The 24262-nt window shown below is 53.5% G+C and overlaps 2 protein-coding genes across 2 annotated transcripts in view; one reads left to right on the forward strand and one right to left on the reverse strand.

Moving 5' to 3' along the window:
* Positions 1-24262, forward strand: part of LOC116788859 (maestro heat-like repeat-containing protein family member 6) — a 946858-nt gene that overhangs the window by 382389 nt on the left and 540207 nt on the right. The window lies entirely within an intron of this gene.
* GNG2 (G protein subunit gamma 2) lies at positions 1415-23430 on the reverse strand. Its single transcript, XM_032692110.1, has 4 exons — positions 23177-23430; positions 4242-4308; positions 3144-3259; positions 1415-2216 (listed from the first exon to the last, which is right to left on the reverse strand). Exons 3-4 carry the CDS (start codon positions 3228-3230, stop codon positions 2088-2090), a joined length of 216 nt encoding a protein of 71 aa, XP_032548001.1. The 5' UTR covers positions 3231-3259; positions 4242-4308; positions 23177-23430; the 3' UTR covers positions 1415-2087.

The raw sequence follows: 24262 nt of genomic DNA on the forward strand, positions 1-24262 counted from the left end.
AGATCAAAACTGGAGGGTTAGGGGGGGCCAAAAGTCACTGTGGGAGAGCTGGGACCATCTACGCTACTCGTGGCGTATAAACATTCCCAGATGCCAAAGGTTTTGAGTCCAGTGTAAGAACAACTGGTCTTCTCCGTAGAAGACTAGAAAAAGAGTATGAAAAGGTAGAAAAACCAAAAAGCATTTCTTACGGGCTAGAAAGAGTCACCAAAAGGTACCTAAAGACTAATGCCCTCTGGAATCCACAGGGATTAAGCTGATACCTGGTTCAGAACTAGTTTAGTAAGGTCACCACAGATCCCCCAAGTCCCCATGAGACACCCACCTAGTTATTCCCAAAGTTATGATTCCCAAAGTTTCCCAGGAGTGTAGAAGAGCAGGGGAAGCCGGGAGGTGTTTAGCAGCGGAAAGGAGAGACAAGCCACATCCTCGGAAGCGTGAACCCGAGGCAGAGCCCAAAAAGGTGGCGTGTGTCCCCCGAGAGCGGATGAACCGGAGCTGGGAATAATTCCCCAGCCTGCCAGGGAGCTCAGGCTGTGTGTAAACAGGGTATCAGGCACCTCCATGAAGGGGTGGGCCCACAGCTCCCCAAGCTACTCCCCTGCCCCTTCCCAACGTGGTGAGGCGGGACTGGGATTCAGTGGGTGTGGGAAAGGGGCAGAAGCATCCCACCAAAAAGCAGCATCCCACCATGGGGCAGCATCCCATGGTGGGGCAGCATCCCACCATGGGGCAGCATCCCTCCATGGGGCAGCATTCCATGGTGGGGCAGCATTCCATGGTGGGGCAGCATTCCATGGTGGGGTGCCATCCCACCACGAAGCAGCATCCCACCATGGGGCAGCATCCCATGGTGGGGCAGCATTCCACGGTGGATCAGCATCCCATGGTGGGGCAGCATCCCACCATGGGGCAGCATTCCACCATGAAGCATCATTCCACCATGAAGCAACACCCCAGGGTGGATCAGCATCCCACCACAGAGCAGCATCCCACCACGCAGCAGCATCCCACCACAAAGCAGCATTCCAGACCAGCCCCAAGGGAAGGAGGTACTACTGGGAAGCCAAAGAGCAGGACCAAGCGAGGAGGGCAGAGGCACAGAGGTGTAGGAGAAAGGAAAGACCCGGAAAGGAGTGGTTGACTTTGACTTTCGGATTTTTAGCTACCCCACAACGCCCCGGGGCAGGGGCCACCCCGAGCCCCTTCACCCGGGTTCTGGCACCTGCCCTATCGCAGGAGGTATTTCAGGCACGTCTAAGGCATCACAGGAGTTCTCTCTGCTTTCAGAATCGCCTCAGTCTCCTCCCTACAGCTCCTTCCACCAGCCAAACGATAGAAAAGAAAAGTCTGGAGCGGATGAACGGACACAAACTCTCATGCACTACCACCAAAGAACGTTGTCACAGGAGTATGAAGCACCAACCACGACACATGAATCACTTTTACCTGCAGAATCAAAGCTAACCATATACAAAATGGTAAAAAAGTGGGGTTTGCCAGGAACACGGAGCTGCCAGCACGTGAGGGACAGGCAGGAGCTGCCGGTGTCCCCCCCAAACCCCCCGTGGGGCCACTCAACCCCCCCTGCTGTGCTACCACCAGAAATTAAAAAGCACAAGACCAAACATTGAGTAACATCATAAGTCACCTAACCTGCTGCTATATATCTGACAACTTAAATAAAAAATATTAGTTTGGAAAGAAACCAACAATATCATTCCAAGAAGGTTACACACATCCCTAGCAGTTACTTTGCTCAGCACAGCTCTGGTGCTTTGAATATGGAACAATCAAACGATTTTGTGAGCAGAAAAGTGACACATATTTATTCTTTACATATTTTTTTTTTTTCTCTCTTTCTAGGCAACTCTACAGACTTCAGATCTTTTGCCTCACAATGCAGATCATCTTATTCCCCCAAAAGGTGGCCAGGTTCTTTAAAACATGCACATCTCTGTAGCTTCCAGGCCGTGTATTTTACTTATTTTTGTTTAAATTCTGTGGACTAGCAGGTCGTCCCCATTCCTAAAAACTCTACATCAGTGTTCAGGGTGGCCTGAGTGCCCGTCAGGCTCCTCAAGGGTTTACAGGATCACACAGAAGAACTTCTTCTCTCTAAAGGGGTTTTCTGAGGCCGGGACGGGGGTCAATAGAGGGTCCTCCTTGGCGTGGGCTTCGCAGTACGCCATCAGGTCTGCTGCTGCTTTGGACACCTGCAATGGAAGGAGCCCTGTGTTAGAGACAGGCTGTGCTGGGAAAATCCCACCTGGAAAAAGATGCTGCCAGCAGGGCTGGGCAGGAAACATCAGACCCTCGACAAGAACCTGACCAATGACCTGACAGCACATCCTTGGTGGGGCTGGTCCTTCACCTCTGGGCTCTAAGCTCATCTGTCAGCACGTGATCCCAAAAGCATCCTTCACATCCTTTATCCATTCACATCCTTCACATCCTTCACCCATTCCCATCTTTCACCCAACCTGACCACAGCAAGGTCCGACTCTAGCATCCCTGCATCCCTGCTGGCTCTCCCCCAAAACCCTCAGCAGGGACATCCACGGCTGCTACAGCAACATTTGCTGCACTCAGCCACCAACCTCATTATTTATTCTGGACATGGCAGCAGCTCCCAAGCCACTGGAGCTCAGCCACACCCCAAAAGGTGAGGTGTTGCTTGCATCCAAATGTGCCTGCAGCCAGCAGCTGCCACTGCAGCACTTCTCTCCCTAGATTTAACCTCTTCCCAAGGAGGTGAGATGCCTTGGGAACAGTCAGTCCTTCCCACCCACCCAGCAGGGCTCCAGGTGATGCTTCCAGCTGCCTTCCATCCCTAGGAGTGCTGGATGGGGCTTGGAGCAACCTGGTCTAGTTGAAGGTGTCCCTGCCCATGGCATGGCGTTGGAATGAGATAGGCTTTAAGGTCCCTTCCAACCCAAACCAGTCTGTGATTCTATAATTCCATGGGCGAGCCCCTCCCTGCCTCACTGCCTTCAGCCACGGCCATCGGGATCACTTGGAAGAGCACCCGCCATAAACACCACCCAGCACCACCTCCCAGCTCTCACCACGTGCTTTGGGCAGCTGCTCAGCAGCAGCCACCGCCTCAGAGCATCCCCCAGCCAGCTCCTGAGCCTCCCTACCTTTATCCTGTCGATGTTGGCTTCCATCTTCAGCTGCTCCACCAGCTTCCGTGCTTGCGCTATGCTGGCAGTGTTGTTGCTAGCCATGGGCAGGCCAGGCACGCTCCCCGGGGGGGCTGTGGGCATGAACACACGTGGATCAACCTTTGGGCCCTGAAATTCCCCAAACTATGTGCTGGGGTTGCATATGGGGGGCGTTAGAGCCATCGGAATGAGGGTGTGAGGAAGGGGGATGCAGACGCCGGGCAGGGAGCTGCAGTGACCCGCTGCCAGTAGCCCTCTTCTGTGCCCTCCCCACGGTCCCCAGAGCCAAGCTTTGGGGCCACTGGGACCATCTGGAGCCCAGCTGAGCTGTCCTTTGGCATTTGCTGTTCCATGAAAGCCTGTGACAGCAACAAGGAAGTCAGAGAACAGGCTCCCCCCCGGCAGCCCGAAGTGCCTCGCCAGGCTCATTCCCTGCACATCATCCAGCCCGTGCCGGTGCCCAGCGTGACTCCGGTGTCCCTTGGCCTCCCTCGCTTTGTTCCTGCTGCCAATTTGAACACTGAGATGCTAAACAGGATGCTGGAGTTTCCTGTTTCTCGAGATTTCCACCCCAGGCAGGCGGGGGGACGCTCATTAAGTCCCTGCCGGTTCTATCACGGATGTTTTTCCGTCACCTTCTAACAGCAGCGAGCTCCGGCCAGAGTTCCAGCATCCCACTCCCCCGGCAGCCCACGCTTTTACAAGCAGCAAGTATTTTCCAGCAGAGGCACAGCTGTGCTCCTGTCTGACTGGGGCTCGCTGCCAGCTCCAAAATGTTGGGGTTTTTTGGGATGTCCTGCAACAGCAGGGCTCAGGGAGACCCCCGAGTGGGTGGGACAAGGATGGCACAGCCCCAAAATAAGGGAATCGTGATGTTTTAAGGAAAAGCTGAGGGCACGTCCAGCTCAAGCCCATTATAAGGGTGTTTGGACAAAGCTTATCCTGGGACTTAGAGAAAAAATCAACCTGGTGCTGGTGCCTGTGCTCAGAGAGTGAGTCGTGCCGGGGTTTGAGGATGAGACCCCTCCCCAGCCCCCTGTGCCCGGTGGGGACCCCAAGGAGGTTATTTTTTACCAGAAGCCGGTCTCTCCGCTGATCTGTGCCTCTAGGGGAAGATCTGCTCCTCTTGGCCGCTCACCACCTTCAAGCAAAGAGAATATGGAATCGAAAGGAGCCGGGTTAGGTGGCAGTGATGCCGCTCAGCTCCATATTTACGGCGCCAGGAGCCCCGGCGGTCTCGCAGACGCCGAGCTCCGTGCCTGGCACAGAGGCTGTGGCTTTCCTTCCGTGTGCCCCCCCCCGCCCCGTGCCGTGCGAGCACGGCCCCCAGCGGCATCATTTGTTTGCATTCAGCGAGGTTTTCGGCACAGGAAGAGGTTTCAAGTCAGTGGGCGAGCATCCGAGGGCTGCTGGCAGCCAAGGCTCGTGGCTGCTCCCCAGCTCGCAGGACGGAGGATGCTCGGGGAGAGGGGATGGATTTAACCGTCTGGTGCACAGAGCACGTGGCAGGACGGAAGGAGCATCCCCCCGGGGAATGCTGCCAAAATCCCCCAGCTCCCAAGAGCCCGAGCTCCCGGCTGGATCTGCTCTGCCCGGGCAAAGCTCCGTGCCTTCGCTGGGGGTTTAGCTCGAGCCCGTGCGCTGTTTCCGCGCTGGTTTATCTCATCTCTCCCGCCTTTTTTTTTTTTTGTGTGTGTGTGTTTTTGTTTGTTTTTTTTTTGGCTGGAGAGGAGTTTGAGCAGCAGGGTACAACGGTACAGCTCTCCTGCTTTTCCTTCCAGTTCTCCCTCTGCAAAGCCATGGAGTGGATGGCGGTGTGCCGCGGTTCTGGCACGGCAGCTGGCACCGGGCTGGTGGGGCGAGGACACCACCAACCAAGATGCTGTCGTGTGGTTTGGATGCCACAGGGACTTTTCTAACGCAGCAAATGTTAGTCTGGTGGAATTATCATCCCTGGAAGCGTTCAAAAGACGTGTGGACGTGGCACCTGGGGACAGGGGTTAGTGGTGGGCTTGGCAGTGCTGGGGGAATTGTTGGACTCTGTGGTCTTAGAGGGATTTTTCAACCTAAACAATTCTATGTTGTGTCCTCTCATACAGAGGACCTGTTGCTGCTCCAGTGGCAGGGAGTCACTTCAGCAACTTCAGCCACTCCATGTTTAAGGTCATGGAAGAAGCATGGGAGCAGGGAGGACTGCTGGGAGCATCTGTACAGCTGCTACAGCCCTGATCTTAAAAAAATTATATATATCCAACCTTGCTGCCACCCTCCTGCAAGGAAACCCTCCCTTCTCTTACTACTTCCATCCCTGAGGGCACTTAAGTGTGGAAAACAGCCCCAAAAACAAAGCTACAGAAGACCAAGATGGAGGAAGGGACATCTGTGTGAGCTGGGATGTCCCAGGGCTGCTGAGATGACGTTGGGAACTCAGGGGCAGCTCAGCCACCTTGTAGGACCCTCCCAGGGGCCACCACAAACCCCAGCCACGCTCTGCCCCTCTGCAGATGCTTCAACTAGAAACTAAAACCATTTTGGGGCCAGTGATGGTTTCAGAGCGGTTCCACTCTGTGTGTTTCCTTGCGCGTGAATAACAAAAACATGGCAGGTGACACTTCAGAGTGAGCTCGTGAGTATCCTGCACCAAAAAACAACCTCACAACAGCCCAGCAGTTCTCGAGTGGCAGCAAAGCTGCTCAAACAGGGCAGCCACAAAAGCAGGTTTTTTAATCCCAAAGTGAGGACACCCCACTGTACCCCCGGGAGGGTGTGGAGCCACCGGGAGTAAACCCAAACTGCCCTGTCCTTTTGTTTGGGTTGGATTTATCATAGAATCCCAGGGTGGTTTGGGTGGGAAGAGAGACTAAAGACCATCTCATTCCATGCCCCTGCCATGGGCAGGGGCACCTTCCACTAGACCAGGTTGCTCCAAGCCCATCCAACCTGGCCTTGGGCACTTCAAGGGATGGGGCAGCCACAGCTTCTCTGGGCAACCTGTGCCAGGGCCTCACCACCCTCACAGCCAACAATTCCTTCCCAATATCCCATCTGACCCTGCCCTCTGGCAGTGGGAAACCATTCCCTCTTGTCCTGTCACTCCATGCCCTTATCCAAAATCCCTCTCCAGCTTTTTTGCATCCCTTTAAATTAATTCAACCTCTTCCACATGCACTAAATAACCCATGACCCCTCTGCACAACAGACAAGTATCAAAACAACCTGCCAAGATCCTGAATTGTAATTACTGTGGCAGAGCCCAAAAGAGACAATATCCATGTACTGGACACATTAAACATCATTAGCATGAAAATAATGAGTAAGGACTCATTAACCTGTGGGCTCCAAGGCACGAATCCCATTATCCAGGCACATGTGCCATTAAGAGAGGGAAAACGCACACTGTCTGTATTCCCTTGTGAGCACCATAAAACTCTTTTCATTGCAGGCAAGGTTTAGCACAGCAGCAGAAAGTGTGAGATCAGCCAGTGACAATGGGGATATCAGGAAATACTGGGAAGGAGGGTGATTTTTAGCTTTATGGTTGGCATTTTTCTTCCAGCTTGAGGATTTACCTACTTTCCAAGGTGTAGTTGGGTTGGCTGCAAACAGTGGTAAGAAGGCACTGGGGGTTTGAAGGAGAGGGGGATGCTCCAGCAGCTTGGTTTGGATTAAATCTCCTCCCTGTGAGGGTGGTGAGGCCCTGGCACAGGTTACCCAGAGGAGCCGTGGCTGCCCCTGGATCCCTGGAAGTGTCCAAGGCCAGGCTGGTCGGGGCTTGGAGCAACCTGGGATAGTGGAAGGTGTCCCTGCCCATGGCAGGGGAGTGTAATTAGATGGTCTTTAAGGTCCCTTCCAACCCAAACTATTCTGTGATTCCATGATTCCACAAAAAGCTCTTGCAACAAATGCCTGGACTTGGAAGTTTTGCTGCTAATTTTTACTAGTTGGTACCTAAGATGCAAAAAAACCATCTAATTTTTTGTTGTCTGTTGAATGAAGAGCCACTGACATATTTGAATAACATCTTCTTCTTTTACCTGCAGCACCCGGGCAAAACAGGCACCAAAAACTGGGATTTAGTTGGGAAAACAGCAAGGGAAACCCCTGATCCCAGGGCACTGATGCAGCATTTACACCTGTGTCAGCTCTTGGTCTGCTCCACCCAGCTTTGCCAAAATCTTCAGCTTTTATCTGTGATGTGGAGCAACAAATGTGGATGTGGAGCAACAAATGTGGATGTGGAGCAACAAATGTGGATGTGGAGCAACAAATGTGGATGTGGAGCAGTGAGTTGCTGCTCGATGGGATGGGATTGGGATTTAATGTGCTCTGAGCTTAAAGCCAACATTGCTTTGGACCAAGGAAGAACTAGTTCTCTTCAATTCCAATAAATTAATCCCATCTACCTTGATTTCTGGATGCATTTCCACAGAAATTGCCACGTAAACCCCAAAAAAGCCGCTGCAAAAGGAGCATTTCTTGACGCCGAGCCCTCCTGCTGAGCTGCCATCCCACTCCTCCCTCCCAAACTGGGCTCCTGTGGGGCTCTGGCATCCCAGAGCTGCCAACCCTGCTTGAAACAGTAATTAGGCTTCGTTTGCCAGCTCCTCGTCAGCACAAGCTGCCGCCTGCTCTGCGCAGAGGAGCTGTGCTGAAAGGCTGTGGAGCAAAGGCTTGGGAAGAGAGGATCCTGGAATCCGGGTGCCTTGTACCAGCTCCGTCACCAGCTCCAGCTCCAAACCCAGGAAATCTGAGCCCAACCTCCCCCCTAGCAGTTTACCCCCCTGTTCACTTGGGGCTTATCCAACTTGCATGTGGGTGGAGATCAGAACTCTCACAAGTGTTTAAAAAAATGGCACTTCCCCCTCTCTGGAAGTGCTGAAGGCCAGGTTGGAATAGGCTTGGAGCAACCTGGGGTAGTGGAAGGTGTCCCTGCCCATGGCAGGGGGTTGGAATGAGATGAGCTTTAAGGTGCCTTCCAGCTCAAACCATTCCATGATTCTATTATTTTAAGGGTGATTAATTAGTGCAATTACCCTAAAGAGGACACCAGCATCCTTGGAAAGCATTTCCTTACATTCCTGAAGGTGCGAAAGGGCATCAGGTGAGATCTCATGGATGTCACAAGACACCTCCTGTGTCTCCCGGGGTCTGAAGTGTTTACCCACTCATCTGTGATCCTCTGCAGTTTTAAACCTGTGGAAAACACCCTCTCCTGTTTCTCAGCTGGAATTGGAATAGGCAGGAACGGGCACTGGAATAGGCTGCCCAGGGCAGTGGTGGATTCACCATTCCTGGAGGGATTTAAAAGCCATGTGGATGTGGCACTTGGGGACATGGGTCAGTGCTGGCCTTGGCAGTGCTGGGGGAACAGTTGGACTCGTTGATCCTTTTCTAACCTAAACAATTCTATGATTCAATTCTCCAGACTTTTTTCATCTCCCAGTGAGTGTTTTCTCAGCTCTCTCCCACCACACCTCCCAGCTGAACCGAAAGGAAAAGCAGGAATGAAACAGAAAGTGCTGCCAGAGCGAAACCTCGCTGTTCCCTCACCACAGAGACCAAAAGCAGCATCACCCACCACCCAGAACGGCCCCTTTTCAGGGTGAAAGCAGCAGCTTCCCTTGATTTCAATAAAAAGTCATATTTTCCATCCCTGATGCACCAGTGTTTTTCACCCAGTTAGTAGCAAAGTGAGTGAATCCCATTGGGGCAGCCAGGATTTGGGGAGAGAAGGGATCAGGCTTGTTCCTACCAGGCAGGGCAGCACCCAGGACTTTTTTGGTCCAGAGGAGGGGTTTTTTGTTCTGCAAATGTTTTTTTTTTTTGGTCCAGAAAAGGTGCCAAGCTGGGTATTGCAATGGAGGGATTTATCCAAGCTCTCATTCATGCTCGTATTTCTCCTGCTTCCTGTGCTTCCCAGCAGCTGAGCCCATCCCAGCTCACTGCATCCCTCCCCTTGAGGCAAGCAGGCTCTCCCAAAAACTGCCTTTTCCTCCCCAAAAACTGCCTTTTCCTCCCCCAAACCAGCCATGACACAGCATCCAGGAGGAATAACCGAGCATATGGAGGTGCCATCTCCTCCCCGGAGCCGGCGCTGCCGGTCACCGGCCGGCTGGAGCGTGGGAATCCCTCGTGAGGGGCTGCCTGGCTCTGCCAGGCATCTTGTTGCTTTTCCTAAAAGCCACAAGCTAAAAATAGGCGGCTCAGCTGAAAAAATAATTGCTAAATATATCCAGAAAAGCATAAAAGTAGTACAGGCTAAAAAGAAAATAGCAGAGCCACGTTTCCAGGGGGGTGGGAGATGGGGTAGTCGCGTGGATCCCCACAGCAGTTACGGACCTAGGTGGGAAAGGAGCCTTAACACGCCCAAATTCCATGTGTTTCGTTATTTCCTTAAGGGAAGAAAATGTTATGAGCTCGATTTGTGCCCGTGGGCTCCCATCACGCTGCTTTGCTGGGGCAAAGAACCTTAATCCTGAGTGGTGGTTACAGGCACAGCTCCCAGCCCCCGTCCCTGGGGATTTGATTCCCTTTTCCAACAGCCATTTTTTATCCCTGATGTTCAATACGGTGTATAAATCACTACAGAGCAGCTTGCAGGTCAGGGACGTGCTGGCAAATAAATAAATAAATTAAAAGACAACTGAGTGGAAAATGGGACTGTTTCCATGGGAACAGCTCCGTTATCACACCAACATCTGATCCTTCCTGCCAAACGGGGATGAGGTGGGATGGGTGCCCATTTTGGCCCAAATCATTCAATACCAGACTGGTTTGGGTTGGAAGGGACTTCAAAGCCCATCTCATTCCACCCCCCTGCCACAGGGAGGGACATCTTCCACTAGACCAGGTTGCTCCAGGCCCCGTCCAACCTGGGCTTGAACACTTCCAGGGATGGGAATTACCAAGGCAATGCAAAGCACATAGAGCAAGAGGGAGCTGCAGGAAAGATCCTTCTCTTCCCTAGTTTTGCTGGGGCATTAAATGGAGAGCTCAGGGCTGGAGCTGGCTTTGCAGAGAGCCTGGCTCGGGATGTCCCCTCCACCCACCTCGTGTGCCGGAGCCAACCACGCCTGCAGCCCAGATGGAGTCAGGAGGCTCCAGCCTCACATTCCTGGGCTGGCAGGGCTGGCCCTTTTGCCCGGAGAAGTCACTGCTCTGTGGGCATCACGTGAAATTGAGAATCTCAGCTTGTTGTTTTCTCACAGGCTCCGTAACGGCTCAAACTGAAGCAAACAGGAACCACCACCCTCCACTTCCTTTTTTTGGTTTTTTTAGGGTTTTTTAAAGGTTTTTCTAAAGGTTATTCAGATGAAGGATCAGCTGCCAGTTGGCACAGCCTGGGATATCTGCTCTGGTCCCTCCAGCCACCATTCATCCAAGATATTGGCTCTCTCCATCTGGGTACCACGGGGAGGGAGCACCGACCTCCTCCAGGGTTGGCACAAGGGTCTAGAACCATGGGAATGCCACCAGGGAATGCATCAAAAGCCAAGTAACCCTCCCAGCCTGCCCCAGGGACTCCAGGGAAAACCATTTCTGGGGGAAAACCCAGGGAAAGTGTTTGTGCACAAGGGACAACCCCAGTGGTGCACAGATCTGGGAGGATGGGTGTCCTGAGCTTGGCCAGATACTGGGGAATAAGGATGCCCAAATCCTGAGGAATAGGATGCCCAAGTAACATAAAATAAGGATTTCCAAATACTGGATCATAAGGATGCCGACATACAGAGGAATAAGAATGTCCAAATGCCATATAATAAGGATGTCCAAATACCCAGGAATAAGGATGCCCAAATACTGAGCAGTAAGGATGTCCAAATATCAGGGAATAAAGATGCATGAATATTGGGGAATAAGGATCCCCAAATACCATAGAATAAGGATGGCCAGATTCTGAGGAATCAGGTTGCACAAATAGTGGGGAATCCAGGAATGCCCAAATACCGAGGAATAAAGATGCCCATATCCAGGGAAATAAGGATGCCCAAATTCTGAGAAATATGGATGCCCAAACACTAAAGAATAAGGCTGCCCAAATACTGGGGATTTCAGGGATGCCAAATACTGAGGAATAAAGATGCCCATATCCAGGGAAATAAGGATGCCCAGATACTGAAGAATAAAGATGCCCATATACAGGGAAATAAGGATGCCCAAATTCTGAGGAATAAGGCTGCCCAAATACCAGGGAATAAGGCTGCCCAAATACTGGGGAATTCAGGGATGCCCAGATACTGAGGAATAAAGATGCCCTAAGCCAGAGAAGGCTGCTCTCTCCTTATGCTGTGACACAGAAGGAAAGAAGCCTGGGCTGTCACGTTCTGGTGACACCAGAGGGGACAGATAAGGGCACATCCTGTCACGCCACCCCTGGCACAGCCTTCCAGGGGCTTTAGGCACTGGCTCCAATCCTGTGGTTTCCCCAGGGCTCGGCCCCACCACTGCTGCACTTCACTGAAAAGGAAAATGGTTTAAGGGTCGGGCTGGTTTTGGTTTTGGGTTGTTATTTTTAAATTTAATAAAATGTCGGGAAACACCCAGAGGCCAACGGGAGACTGAAGGCTCCTTCAGCACACGGGAGCAGAGGAGAGGAGAACACACAGCTTCAGGAATTCCCCAAAACCCATGGGTAGAATAAAGTGTCTCCAGCACACAGATCACAGAATCACAAACTTGTTTGGGTTGGAAGGGACCTTAAAGACCATCTCATTCCAACCACTGCCACGGGCAGGGACACCTCCCATTATCCCAGGTTGCTCCAAGTCCCATCCAACCTGGCCTTGGACACTTCCAGGGATGGGGCAGCCACAGCTTCCCTGGGCAACCTGTGCCAGGGCCTCACCACCCTCCCAGCCAAGAATTTCCTCCTTATCCATCCAGCTCTGAACTCCTGACCCTTAATTAAGGGAAGCAGCCAAGAGCTATTATTTCACACTAATTAACCGATCCAGTCTTGAGTTTCAGCTTTGAACATCCTGCCCTTAAGAATTTACCAGGGTCAAGATAAAGATCTTCAGGGGAAGATGGGAAATGAGGATTGAGAGAGAAGGTAAGATGAAGGGAGCACTGAAAGGTGCTCCCACCATCACATTTCCAAGAGGATTTGGGTACTTGGCTGTGCCATCTCAGCTCCTGAAGAGCCAAACCCACCCTGAGCCTCAGGCAAAGTCACCCTAAATTCATGTCCATGGCTGTGCTGGGGAATGGTTGGATTTGATGATCTTAGAGATCTTCCCCAACCTAAATGATCCCTTGACTTACCAAGCCCTGCCCATCAGCAGCCACCCTGGAGGAACTGGGGCAAGACATTGAGTTGCCCTGATTTGGCTTAAAGATCCTATTTTTTCAGGGGGCATCCTCCCCATGACTGTAGAAAATAGGAAGGAGCATGTGCATTTTGCATTAGTTGGTGGCTGATTATGGGCTCATCCTCCTGCCAAGCAATTTTCAGCTAAAACAAACCCAAAATGGCTCTTTTTTTTTTGGTGAAATCCTCACTTTTTCTCCCAAAGAGCTCCTGCAAGAGGAGAAGCCTTGGGCTGCAGAAATCCTTGCGATGAGAAATCATCCTCCAATGATTTCACCCCGATCAAACCTTTATTAGTATTTTATTTTAAGTAACACTCACACGGAGCCCAATAACCCTTCCCAGCCTCTGGGAATCACCCAACAAGTTACATCAGCGAAGAAACAACCCCATTAGTTTCAGCTCCCCCCCCCAGGAATTACCTGAGACTGCTTTAATTAGGTAACCACCATACAAAAGAATTAATTAATTGGTGATAAGCACCTGAACCACATTACTCATAAGGCTCTATTTCAAGCTTCAAATACAGCAAACAGGTCACAGCCCATCGGAGATCGTAGAGTGAATTCCCGGTGCTGTCACTGCCTGGTATTTCTCTTCCCATCCCTGTCCTGGAAGCAGCAAGGCCGGGAGTTGTTTTTTTTTTTTTTTCCTTTTTTATTGATTGATTCATTGATTGATTTTCCTTCTTTATCCCCTGGAAGTGCCCGAGCCCAGGTTGGACAGGCTTTTGAGCAATTCAGTCTACTGATTTCCCCTCTTTATCCCCATCCCTGGAAGTGTTCAAGGCCAGGCTGGATGGATCTTGGAGCAACCTGGTCTATTGATTATCCCTCTTTATCCCCATCCCTGGAAATGTTCAAGGCCAGGCTGGACAGGGCTTGGAGCAACCTGGTCTAGTGAAGAGGTGTCCCTGCTGTTGGACTGAATGATTTCAAGGTCTCCTGCAACCCAAACCGCTCAGGGATTCTATCTCTTTTCCAGGTTTTTCACGGCATCCAGAGCTGGTGCCTTTAGGGCCAGTACTCAGATAGTGGCTGCACCACATGGAGATGGGAGTTTTGTGATGATTTTTTGGGATTTGTTGTGGTTTAGGTGTGGATTATGGGGTGAAACCCCGTTATCCTGCGAGGGTTTCACCACGAAGCTGTTGCGCGACGGCATCTCCGAGACACCCATGAAATGAGTGAAGCATCTGCTCGTGGCCACATCCCAAAGTGCAGGTGGAGGATTGGCACGGAATGGGGGTGGTTTTAGCAGGTTTCTGAGGGGAAAAAAAAAAATAGGTGAAAAAAAAAAAAAAGAGGGGAAAAAAGAGGGGGAAAAAAAAGAGAGAAAAAAGAGAGAAAAATGATTAAACAAAGAAAAAAACAAACCAGAAAATAAAAAGAGAGAAAAAAAGGAGGGGGAAAAAAAATCAAAATCATAAATCAAAAATCATAAATCACTTCTGTAAAGTGATTTATTGTGGCTTGCGCTGGCTCTGACATTTCATGGCCTGGCAAAGGAAAGAATACAGGCAAGGAGGTAAGAAGGGATACAGGCGGGGATGAGGAAGGGATATGGGCAAGGATGAGGACAGGGATGAGGACAGGGATCTGGGCAAGAATGCAGTCAGGGATATGGGTAGGGATGCAGTCAGGGACATGGGCAGGGATGTGCACAGGGATCTGGGCAGAAATGCAGGCAGGGATGCAGACAGGGGTGTGGGCAGGGATACAGGCAGGGATGCAGGCGCTGATGCAGGCAGGGATGTGGGCAGAGATCTGGGCAGGGATGCAGGCAGGGATGTGGGCAGGGATGTGAACAGCAATACTGACAGAGGTACAGGCAGGGATGTGGGCAGGGATGCAGGAGGGGATGTGAGCAGGGATCCAGACAGAAATGCGAGCAGGGATACAGACAGGGATGCAGGCAGGGATTCAGATAGGGATGCAGGTGGGGATGCAGGAAGGGATGTGAGCACGGATCCAGACAGGGATGCAGGCAGGGATCAAGACAGGGATACAGGTGGGGATGCAGGCAGGGATGGAGGCAGGGATGCATGAAGGGATGTGAGCAGGGATCCAGACAGGGATGCAGGAAGGGATGCAGGCACGGATCAGGGCAGGGACACAGGCAGGAATGCGGGCAGGGATGCAGAGCCCTGGCAGCGCCGCAAACCGGGTTAGCTGGGCTGGCTGGGCAGAAGTAGGTTGTTGCTGCTGCTGACCCATATTATCCCAATTAAATTTCACTCCTGTGCCCTGCTGCTGCCTCTTTTTTTCCCTGTAACCTAATGCATTTCTGTCTAAAGTAGGCCCTGGTTACAGAGGCAGCGAGTACACCTGGGTCCTTCCCCATGGAATGAGGAGAGGAGGGCACGGCCAGCGTGGCAGAATTGGGACAGGGACACAGAGCGGCATCGAGAGGCAGCAGCACCACGGCCCCGTGCTCAGCAGCTTCCCTTTGCTCCAGCCCTGACCCACCTACATCATTCCTGGCAACGATGCTCCTGCAAAACAGCAAAATCCGCTTTTCCCTCCTGAGCCGCGCCCTCGGAGCCTTCCCCACGTTATTCCCCAGCCCGTCTCCATCCTCACCCCCTCCCACCGCTTACAAACCTCCACACACAACATCTTACTTTTCCCACGGAGCCCAGAATCCCTGAACCAGACAGCTTTCCCCCCAAAAACACGGGCAGAGCATCCCTGCCACGCTTCCTGCTGAGTCAACGGCCCTGCTTTTCCCACCGTTCCGGCTGTATCTGGAATGACACACGCTCAGCACACACCGACGTTACGCAGGCGGGAGGAGAAGCCGCCAGCCTGGGCGGTGGTTTTACACTTCCATTGCAAAAAAAAAAAAAATTAAAAAAATTAAAAGAAAAAAATAAAGGTTAACAAATTTTAAAGCCAAAGAAACTCGGCAAAGCCCGGATTAAGCAGCGCAAGACGTGCTGAATTCCCTCCCTTCCCGTGCATCGAACCTCATGTGCCGGGGATCAATCCAGCCATGCCATGGCCCCACGTGCTTTATTTATCCCCCTCCGTGTCCACTCCCACAGATTTAATCCTCCTGCCAAAAGAGCTGGAACCACCGGGATTTGACCCCAACGCTCCACAAACTGCTTTCCCAAGAGCCTTTCCCTGCCTACCCGGTGCTGGAAAACCTCAGTTTCAGTGGGTTTCTGTATTTTTCCCAGTATGAGCTACAAAATCCATGGAGGCAGCTGCTCTTTGGGGGCTTTCAATTCCAGGTAGGATGGAGCAGCAGCATGGATTCACAGCCAGCCTAACTTTTCCATCGTTTAACAGAAACACTTACACAGGGCTTAGATTTAGGTTTAAAAAATAATAATCAGCGCCTCCCTTATTTGCTGCTTATACCTCTCCATAAGCCTGGGTTGCTGCATTAAAATAATCTTTTTATTCCCTTTATTCCCTGTTTTTATTCACGGAGCGGAGGCAGGAGGGAGGGTCCCCCCTGCAGGCATTAGATGGGGAGCGAGGGAAGCACCGGAGGCGGATCCAAGCCCCCCCCAAGCGAGGATGTGAGGCTGAGCAGCAATTCTATTAAATCAGCTGATAAATAATGCAACGTATTTTGATGGTCCCGGCCCTGCCAGCGCCGCACAAACACCGCCACGGCTCCACGACCTTAAAAATCCAAGGGATGAGGCCCAATCGAGTTGGCAGGACTCCAAAAATTGAGCCTAAAGACCTTTGGAGAACCCAAAGCTGCCCCAGGGTCACACCGGAGCCCTGGCCCCATAGCAAAGACACCAGGTTGTTGTCTCTTCCCAGGGTCCTACACAAATCCATGGAATCCATCAGATCTGGTCAACGTTCAGCGCTTTCCCAAGGTGAGAAACCTTTGCTTGGGCACTTTCCAGCAGGATCAGAGCTGCTCCAGAAGCACAGTCCTGAGGACTGACTGGAAGAGGATCAGATAGGTTGTGGATGGCTGATGACCCCCCAGTTAAGGACCCCAAACTGCTGCAGACCCAGTGAGGGGGCGGGAAGTCCCTGAGAAGGCACAGCTTCCCAATATCCATCTAACCCTGCCCTCTGGCAGTGGGAAGCCATTTCCCTTCTTCCTGTCACTCCATCCCTTGTTCCAGGTCCCTCTCCAGCTCTCTTGGAGCCTCTTTAGATCCTGAAAGGGTCTCTCAGGTCTCCCTGGAGCCTTCTCTTCTCCAGGAGAACCCCCCAGCTCTCCCAGCCTGGCTCCAGAGCAGAGGGGCTCCAGCCCTTGGAGCATCTCCGTGGCCTCCTCTGGACTAGCTCTGGGCGCTGGGAATCTCTCCCGCCCTCAGGAGACTCAGACCAACACTTGCCTGTTTCTCCCAAGTCCTGTGTGAAGAGGAACAAACCCTTTGGTTTGGGTTCAGCCCTCAGCAAAATCTAAACCCACCCAATGCTGTCAGGAAGGAGAGGGACAACCCCAGAGCCCAAAGCTCATCCCATGAGTGCTCCTCAATCCAGCTCTACCCCAAAGTGGTCATCACGGCTGCAAACATAACAAAGCCCTAATGATGACAAATGTTCCAGGCAGTGACACTCTGGCACTGTCCTGGGAGATTTGTGGAGACACGTTTCTGGCACTCCTGACTCCCTACAGCTTCTTCATCCCGCTTCCCTCCCTTCCTTGCACCTGCTCCAAAGGAAAGCCAAAGACACCGGATCCAAAAAGGAATCAAATCAACACCAAGCATCTCACATCTGCTGACAGCTGGTGCTTTCTTACCCAAAATGACCCCAAAAGCACAACTTCTCCAAACACGTGGTTGCTCACACTGTGCTCAATCCGAAGGAATTCAAGGCTACACGGAAGATTTTAAGACAACCAAAGCCTAGAGGATCCTTTCAGCATTCCTTCAGCATTCCTTCTGCATTCTCCTTAAGGGGATCACGCCTCAGGCTGTGACTCTTGGACACCTGGCAGCGCTCCCTGTGCCATCCCAGGTGGATGCTGCAACAGATTCAATGCTCCTGCACTTCATCCACCCTCAGCTCCCGGTCTCTCCTCTGGGACACAGCTCAGATGGGAGCAGGCAAGAGAGAAAACACTACTCCTATCCTACTCCACATCCCTGAGGGTGCTGTTGGATGCACAGGGACACTCTGCCTGTCCTGGGGGAGCCACGTGGGTCCCACCACGACGGCTGCTTTTCCCTGGCTGCAGGGCAAATAGACCAAGAACAGAAATTATTAAAAGAGGAGTGGCACTGGAACAGGTGGAGGCTCCATTCCTGGAGGGATTTAAAAGCCCTGTGGATGTGGCACTTTGGGATGTGGGTTAATGGTGGGTTTGAGAGTGCTGGGGGAACATTTGGACTCGATGATCTTAGAGGGCTTTTCCAACCTAAACAATTCCATGATTCTAAGCCTGAGGCTGGAGCAACGCTGGCATTCGCTGTGCATGGATCCAGCCACGGGAGCTGTTGTGGAGGAGCACAGGTTTCCTGACACAGCACGACTGACACGAGAGCCCCGAAAAGACCCAACTGTAATTCGAGCACGAACCCACCCCAGCAGTGCCAGTTTTCCTCAAGGTGCCAGCCATGGAAAATCCAGGGCTCTGGCACAGGCAGGTGGAGCAGGAGCAGGAGGAAGAGGGTTCTCAGCACTGACTCACTCTGGGCATCTGCCATCATTAGGGCTGTGTCCCTGTGCAGAGGCGCTGGCAGTGGCACAGGGCACCGATGTCCCCACGGCACCGACGTCCCCGCGGTCCCCACTGCAGCTGGCAGCTCTTCCCATGGGGATGGGCACAGGCAGCTCTTCCCATGGGGATGGGCACAGGCAGCTCTGCCTGCAGGGATCTGAATAGGCAGCTCTGCCTGAAGGGATGGACATGGGCAGCTCTTTCCCTGGGGATGGGCACAGGCAGCTCTGCCTGCAGGGATGGGCACAGGCAGCTCTTTCTATGGGGATGGGCACAGGCAGCTCTGCCCATGGGGATGGACACAGGCAGCTCTTTCCCTGGGGATGGGCACAGGCATCTCTGTCCACAGGGATGGGCACAGGCAGCTCTTTCTATGGGGATGGGCACAGGCAGCTCTGCCTGCAGGGATGGGATCAGGCAGCTTTCCCTGCAGGGATGGGTACAGGCAGCTCTTCCCCTGGGAATGGACACAGGCAGATCTGCCCACGGGGATGGGCACAGGCAGCTCTGCCCACAGGGATGGGCACAGGCAGCTCTTTCCCTGGAGATGGGCACAGGCAGCTCTGCCTGTGGGGATGGGATCAGGCAGCTTTCCCTGCAGGGATGGGCACAGGCAGCTCCAGAAGGCAGCAGCCAGGCTTTGGATCTGTGATTTATCCGCCCTGGTCGGAGGATGCTGCAGGCAGAAGGAGGAAGGATGCCGAGCAGCCCGGTGTGGGGTAAAACCAGCAACGCAGAGGACTTTGCAGTGGGAATATCCCATGCTCTGCCAGGGACTTTTTTCCCTTTGGACAGATTTCATGAGGTCCAGGAAGGAGCACTGATGGTCAGGGTCCCAAGGCTCGGGCAAGGCTGCTCCTTCCCACCTAAGTCATTCCCTCTCACTAACCCAGCTGCTCAGCCAGGACCCTTCCAGCCAGGAGAGCCACTTGTAGGGATCATCACAGGATGAACAGAGCCAACTTTCCTTCCCAAAGCTCTAGGGAGAGCAAGTGAGGGCAGGATGATAAACCTGTTAAACTGAGACACCAACTCAGCCAAAGGAGCTTATCCACGGCTCCAGGGTGCCTGGCTGTGCCAGGAACAGCACTTTGGGGGGCACAGCAGCACCCCTGAAACAACCAACCCGCAGCTCAGCAGGCCTGTGGATGCTGGAGGAAAGCATCTCTCACCACCAGAAACCTCCCTGTGGTGCCAGGACCCTCCAACCACAATCCAGCAACACCTGAACCTTCCCTGGGATAAACTAATTAACCCGAATTATGATGACAATGGACTACAGGGGAAGAAAACTGCTGTGTGAAAAGCAAGGGAAGGATGAGATAAGGTGAAAACTAATGGTGTTTGGTAGGATAAGCAGGTCCTGGCACAGCTGCTTCCCAGGAATTATCAAGGATGTCTCAACTGCAAGTTGCTGATTTTTTAAGGCTTGGTATGATGCCATTTCAGAGGGTTTTTTTCCCACTGAGCCTGTGAAAAATTTGGTTTGGTGTTTGAAGTCCATCATTCTGACATGAAACGCAGGAGATGAGTGATTTTAGACTTCAGCCTCAGCACGGCTGCATCCTCACTCATCCCAGATGGTCCTTCAGGTCCCTTCCAACCCAAGCCATCCTGTGATCCTGTGGTCCTCTGATCCAACATCCAGCTCCCACTGCCTCCCAGCCCGCCAAGCGCCGGCGATTCGCTTGCACATCTTAATCAAAGACACCATTAATTAATCACTGGCCTGACCCAAAGTCCGCGCTCGACAGACACCATCCCAGACACTTCAGATGGGTTTTGGAGCAAGCCCACCTTCCCCGTGGAGCCAAATCCGTGTCCTCCTGGCAGCTGGAGCCCGTCCTTCTCCCCAGCTCAGACCTGCTTTTCCACGGGGCGAGTGCCAAACGTCTCGTGCCAAGTGTGTGCGGAGAGCTGGGAATGACAGCCCGTGTTCTCCACAGCCATCATGCACTTCCCCAAGAGCAGCAGAACCAGGAGCCTCCCCTTGCTGTTCTTCCCAGGATTTTGGGGGTGCAACACTGCTCCTGTGCTTTAGAGGGTCGGGTTTTGGGGGAATTTGCACCATGCATGCGGCATGGAGGAGGAAAAATGCACATGAGGAGGGGCTGAGGCCGCGCTGGGAGTGAGCAGGGAATAAAACTGAGCAAGGGCAAGTGTAAAAATTTCCTGGTAAGCGGACCAGGATGCATCCCACATCCTGTCCTGCATCATGGGGTACCATATCCTGCTGCCTTTCCCCCCATCCCTCCTCCCAGCAGCTGCTGCGACCCCAAAAAGGGGCTGAGCGAGAAACCAGAGAGGGAGAAACAGAGAGAAAAGAGCCTGAAAAGCAGGAAAAACTGAAAACCCACCCTAATCCCTTTGCTCATTCCTCCTGTTTCTGAGCTGGCACACGGACATATCCCGCTCCCGCATCTCGCTCCGGGTGCAGGAGTGAAACGCTTGGAGAAGCCCCTCTGAGAACGGATGCAACTCGTGCCGAAAACGGTGCTTTTCCTGCAGTGAACCCCTTATTCCCAACCCAAAGTGGGTCAATCCAGCAGGAGGGAGCAGGAGGTGCAGCCCCGTGGTCCCCGGTGGCACCACACGTGTCACGGGCGCGCCAGCCCGGAGCATCCCAGCACCGATTCGTGGGATGGAGCGGCACGGACACCCCTGGGCAGCACTTTCTGGGGACACAGGCGGGTCTGTGGGGCTCCAGCACCGTCTCTCCAGCCCTAATTACTATGGTAACAGCCTGTGGCAGTGCCTGGCTGTCCTCCTTTGGTGACTCACTGGGTTTCAGGAGGAGAAGCAGTGCCTCGGCCACCGCTGTTCCCAGGCCAAAGCTTTGGAATCCCAGTGGGAGCATCTGCGGGGCTGCCACGTGGGATGGCACTGCCCACCCCGGCAAAGTCGCCTTTTTATTGCATTTTCCTCCTGCTGCCACGTTGGCACTGGGTGGCAAAGCAGCAGGATGGTTTGGGGATTAATAATAATAATAATAATAATAATAATAATAATAATAATAGAGCTCTGTCACCAGCTCCCATCCATGGGAATCCCATCAGGATTACCTGCTCCTGGCCTTGATAATCCCTATGCCCTGGTTATCATCTCCCCCAGATCCAAAATGTGCCCCAGAGGCCACCACCAGCTCACGACTGCAAGGAGCCTGGAGAAAACACCATGAGATCCTTAATGCTGGTATATTATCCACTGGGAACAAAGCTGGCAGCTCCCAGGGAATTTGGGAGAGATGACGGGCATGTGGAGGCACCATGTTAATGGGGGGGGACCCACAGGTCCTCCCAAACTGGGAATACCCCGTTTTGGGGACAAGGCTGACTCCAGGTGTTATCCAGGTGATGCTGAGACTGCCAAACTCATGTCACAGCCGGCAGCACATCATGTGAACAGCATCAAGCAGCATCTCTGCTTCCTCCTGCAAGGCTGAAAATGCCAAAAAAAGCCCCAAAACCAGTGCCAAGGAAGCTAGGGCAGGATGGGGCTGAGCCACGTGCCCCTGTATCCCACAGCACAGGGTGAGAAAAGCCCCATTATAACCCCGGGAGCACCTCCAAACCTCCTCCTGGAGAAAGGCTTCGCCCCGGGGCTTTCCTGGCAATAATTAATTGAGTCATATTTCAATCCAGCCAGCGGCCATATGGTAGGAAAGGGGATTAAAATCGCATGCTCCAGTTGCATTCAGGGAAATCCAGTTATAAGGAAAAATCCTCAGTGCCTGGCTCCAGCCTGCTGCCAGGGGATGTGCTGCTGCCATCCACATCCACACGGTCCCTGCCCCTTTTCCCACTCGTGGCCAGGGAGCACGGGATTGCTGGGGAGGCCAGAGGGAAACAGGGAAAGAAAGAACACAGAGAACCTGCGGCAGCAGGGACAGCAGTGGCAGATCGTTCCTGCTCCGAGCCACTGCCCTTTGGGTACCGTGCTTTAAGTTCATTAGTAACTCATTAGCAATTGATTAATGGGAGGGGTATCGCTGTGCATCCAGGTTTGCCTTAAATATAAATCATTCTCCACCAAGGAGGCAAGAATCATGGAATCACAGAATGGTTTGGGCAGGAAGGGACCTTGAATATCATCTCATTCCACCCCACCCTGACGTGGGCAGGGACACCTTCCACTAGCCCAGGTTGCTCCAAACCTCATCCAAACTGGCTTTGAACACTTCCAGGGATCCAGGGGCAGCCACAGCTTCTCTGGGCAACCTGTGCCAGGGCCTCACCCTCACAGGGAAGAATCTTCCCCTGATACCTAACCCAAATCTCCCCTCTTGCCATTTTTTTGCTGGATTCCCCTCCCACCAGGGGAAGCAAGCCCTGGACCAGGTTTCCCTGAGCACATCTTCCCAGTGATTTTTCCCGGGGTTCCTTCACCGAAAGCGCTCGCCCCTCAAACCACTGCTGGGAAAAATTAGGATTTTGATAGAAATGGTGGACATCCTGCCGTAGGGATGGCAGGATGGATGCCCCTCCACCTGCATGGACATCGCCCCCCCCCCCAACCCCTCCAAGCCAGGCTGGGGCAGATCCATCCCAGCTGAGGCTGCTGCAGGGATTTGGGGTTGGGAAAGTCTCCCCGTTCCTTCCCACGACTAAAAAAAAATAGGGAAAGAAAGAACACTACGTCTCATTCATCCACAGAAAAAGCCTTCCCTGTGATGGCAAATCAGTTGATTAAGGAGGATCAAACCCTCTAAATCCAACCTTTGTTGGGAGACTGAACTCCCTGTACAAGGCACCTTCCCGGCTCCCAGCCCCCGCCGGGGTGGAACCCCCGCGTCTCCCGTGGCCCCCTGAGAGTGTGGGGTCCCCGTGGGGTTGGGGGGATGCGGGGATCGGCATCCTGCGGGATTTGGGGGGATTTTCTGCTGATTTGGGAGCGGTTCGGTCCCCGCGGGGGTCAGTGACAGCGAGTGGCGGGGGTGGGGACCGCCCTGCCCAGCCCCACCGTGCGCCAGCGCGGCCAGTGCCAGCCTTCCCAGTGCTCCCAGTGCTCCCAGCGCCCCCAGCCCCGGCTCCCCCCGTGTGCCCGGCGGTACCTGGAGACGGGCGGTGGTGCCCCGCGGGGCGGGCGGCGGCGGCGGGACGGACGGACGGACGGAGGGATGGATGGAGGGATGGATGGACGGACGTTTGTGAGGGATGGAGGGATGGAGGGAGGGAGGGATGGATGGAGGAGGGAGGGCCGGAGGGATGCGGCCGGAGGAGGAGGAGGGTGGTCAGCAGCAGCCCCGAGCGGCGAGTCCCCACCCAGCTTTGTCTGCGCTCATCCCGCTGCCTACAGGAAGCGGCTCAGCCCCGACTTCCTCCTCCTCCTCTACTCCTCCTCCTCCTCCTCCTGCTCTCCTCTCCTCTCCGTCCCCCGGGTTTTGCAGATCGTCTTTCCCTAGACCCCGCCGCCTCCTCCCCTGTCCCTCACCCTGCGTCGGTCCCTCTCCCTGGCTCTGCTCATCTCCCTGTCCCTGTCCCTGCCCCAGTCCCTTCCATAGTCCCTTGTCCCCCTCCCTTCCATAGCCCCTTGTCCCTGTCCCCGTCTCTTCCATAGCCCCTTGTTTTGTGCCCCCCATTCACCCCCCCGACCCTGCACCCCACACATGTCACGCACCAACCCCACAGCCCTCCCACCCACCCACTGTACCCCCATCCTGCACCCCACACCCACCTGCACCCACATTCCCTGCACCCCACAACCCCCCTGCACCCATCACACACCCTGAACCCCACATCTGTGGCACCCCATCACACATCCTGCACCCACCACACATCCTTCACCCTACACCCCCTGCACCCCATCACACACCCCAAACCCCACATACCCATCCCATACCCTACATACCCATCCCTGCACCCACAGCCCCCCTGAAGTCTCTCACCCCACACAGCACACGACTCCCAACACCCCATTCCTAAATCCCCCATGTCCCCTGAGCCCCCCAAAACCCTCTACTACTCCCTCCCCTACCCCAACCAACAGCCCCTTGGCATCCCCAGGCCCCTCCCTGTCCCCTCGAGCCCTTCCCAGCTGTGAAGTTCCCATCCAGGGCACATCTCAGGGATCACTCAGTATTTTATGTTTTCTTTTCAGTCAGTAAAAGCCCACATGCCCAGATTTTGGGATTTCAGCT

This window comes from Chiroxiphia lanceolata, chromosome 6, assembly GCF_009829145.1.
Source record: "Chiroxiphia lanceolata isolate bChiLan1 chromosome 6, bChiLan1.pri, whole genome shotgun sequence".
Classification (NCBI taxonomy): Eukaryota; Metazoa; Chordata; class Aves; order Passeriformes; family Pipridae; genus Chiroxiphia; species Chiroxiphia lanceolata.

What these genes read in the sequence shown, in the direction of transcription:
- GNG2 (XM_032692110.1), bottom strand. Translation starts at nt 3,230, where the DNA reads ATGGCTAGCAACAACACTGCCAGCATAGCGCAAGCACGGAAGCTGGTG. An exon ending in CCAACATCGACAGGATAAAG is followed by an intron (nt 2,217 to 3,143) that starts GTAGGGAGGCTC and finishes CTTCCATTGCAG; the next exon opens with GTGTCCAAAGCAGCAGCAGA.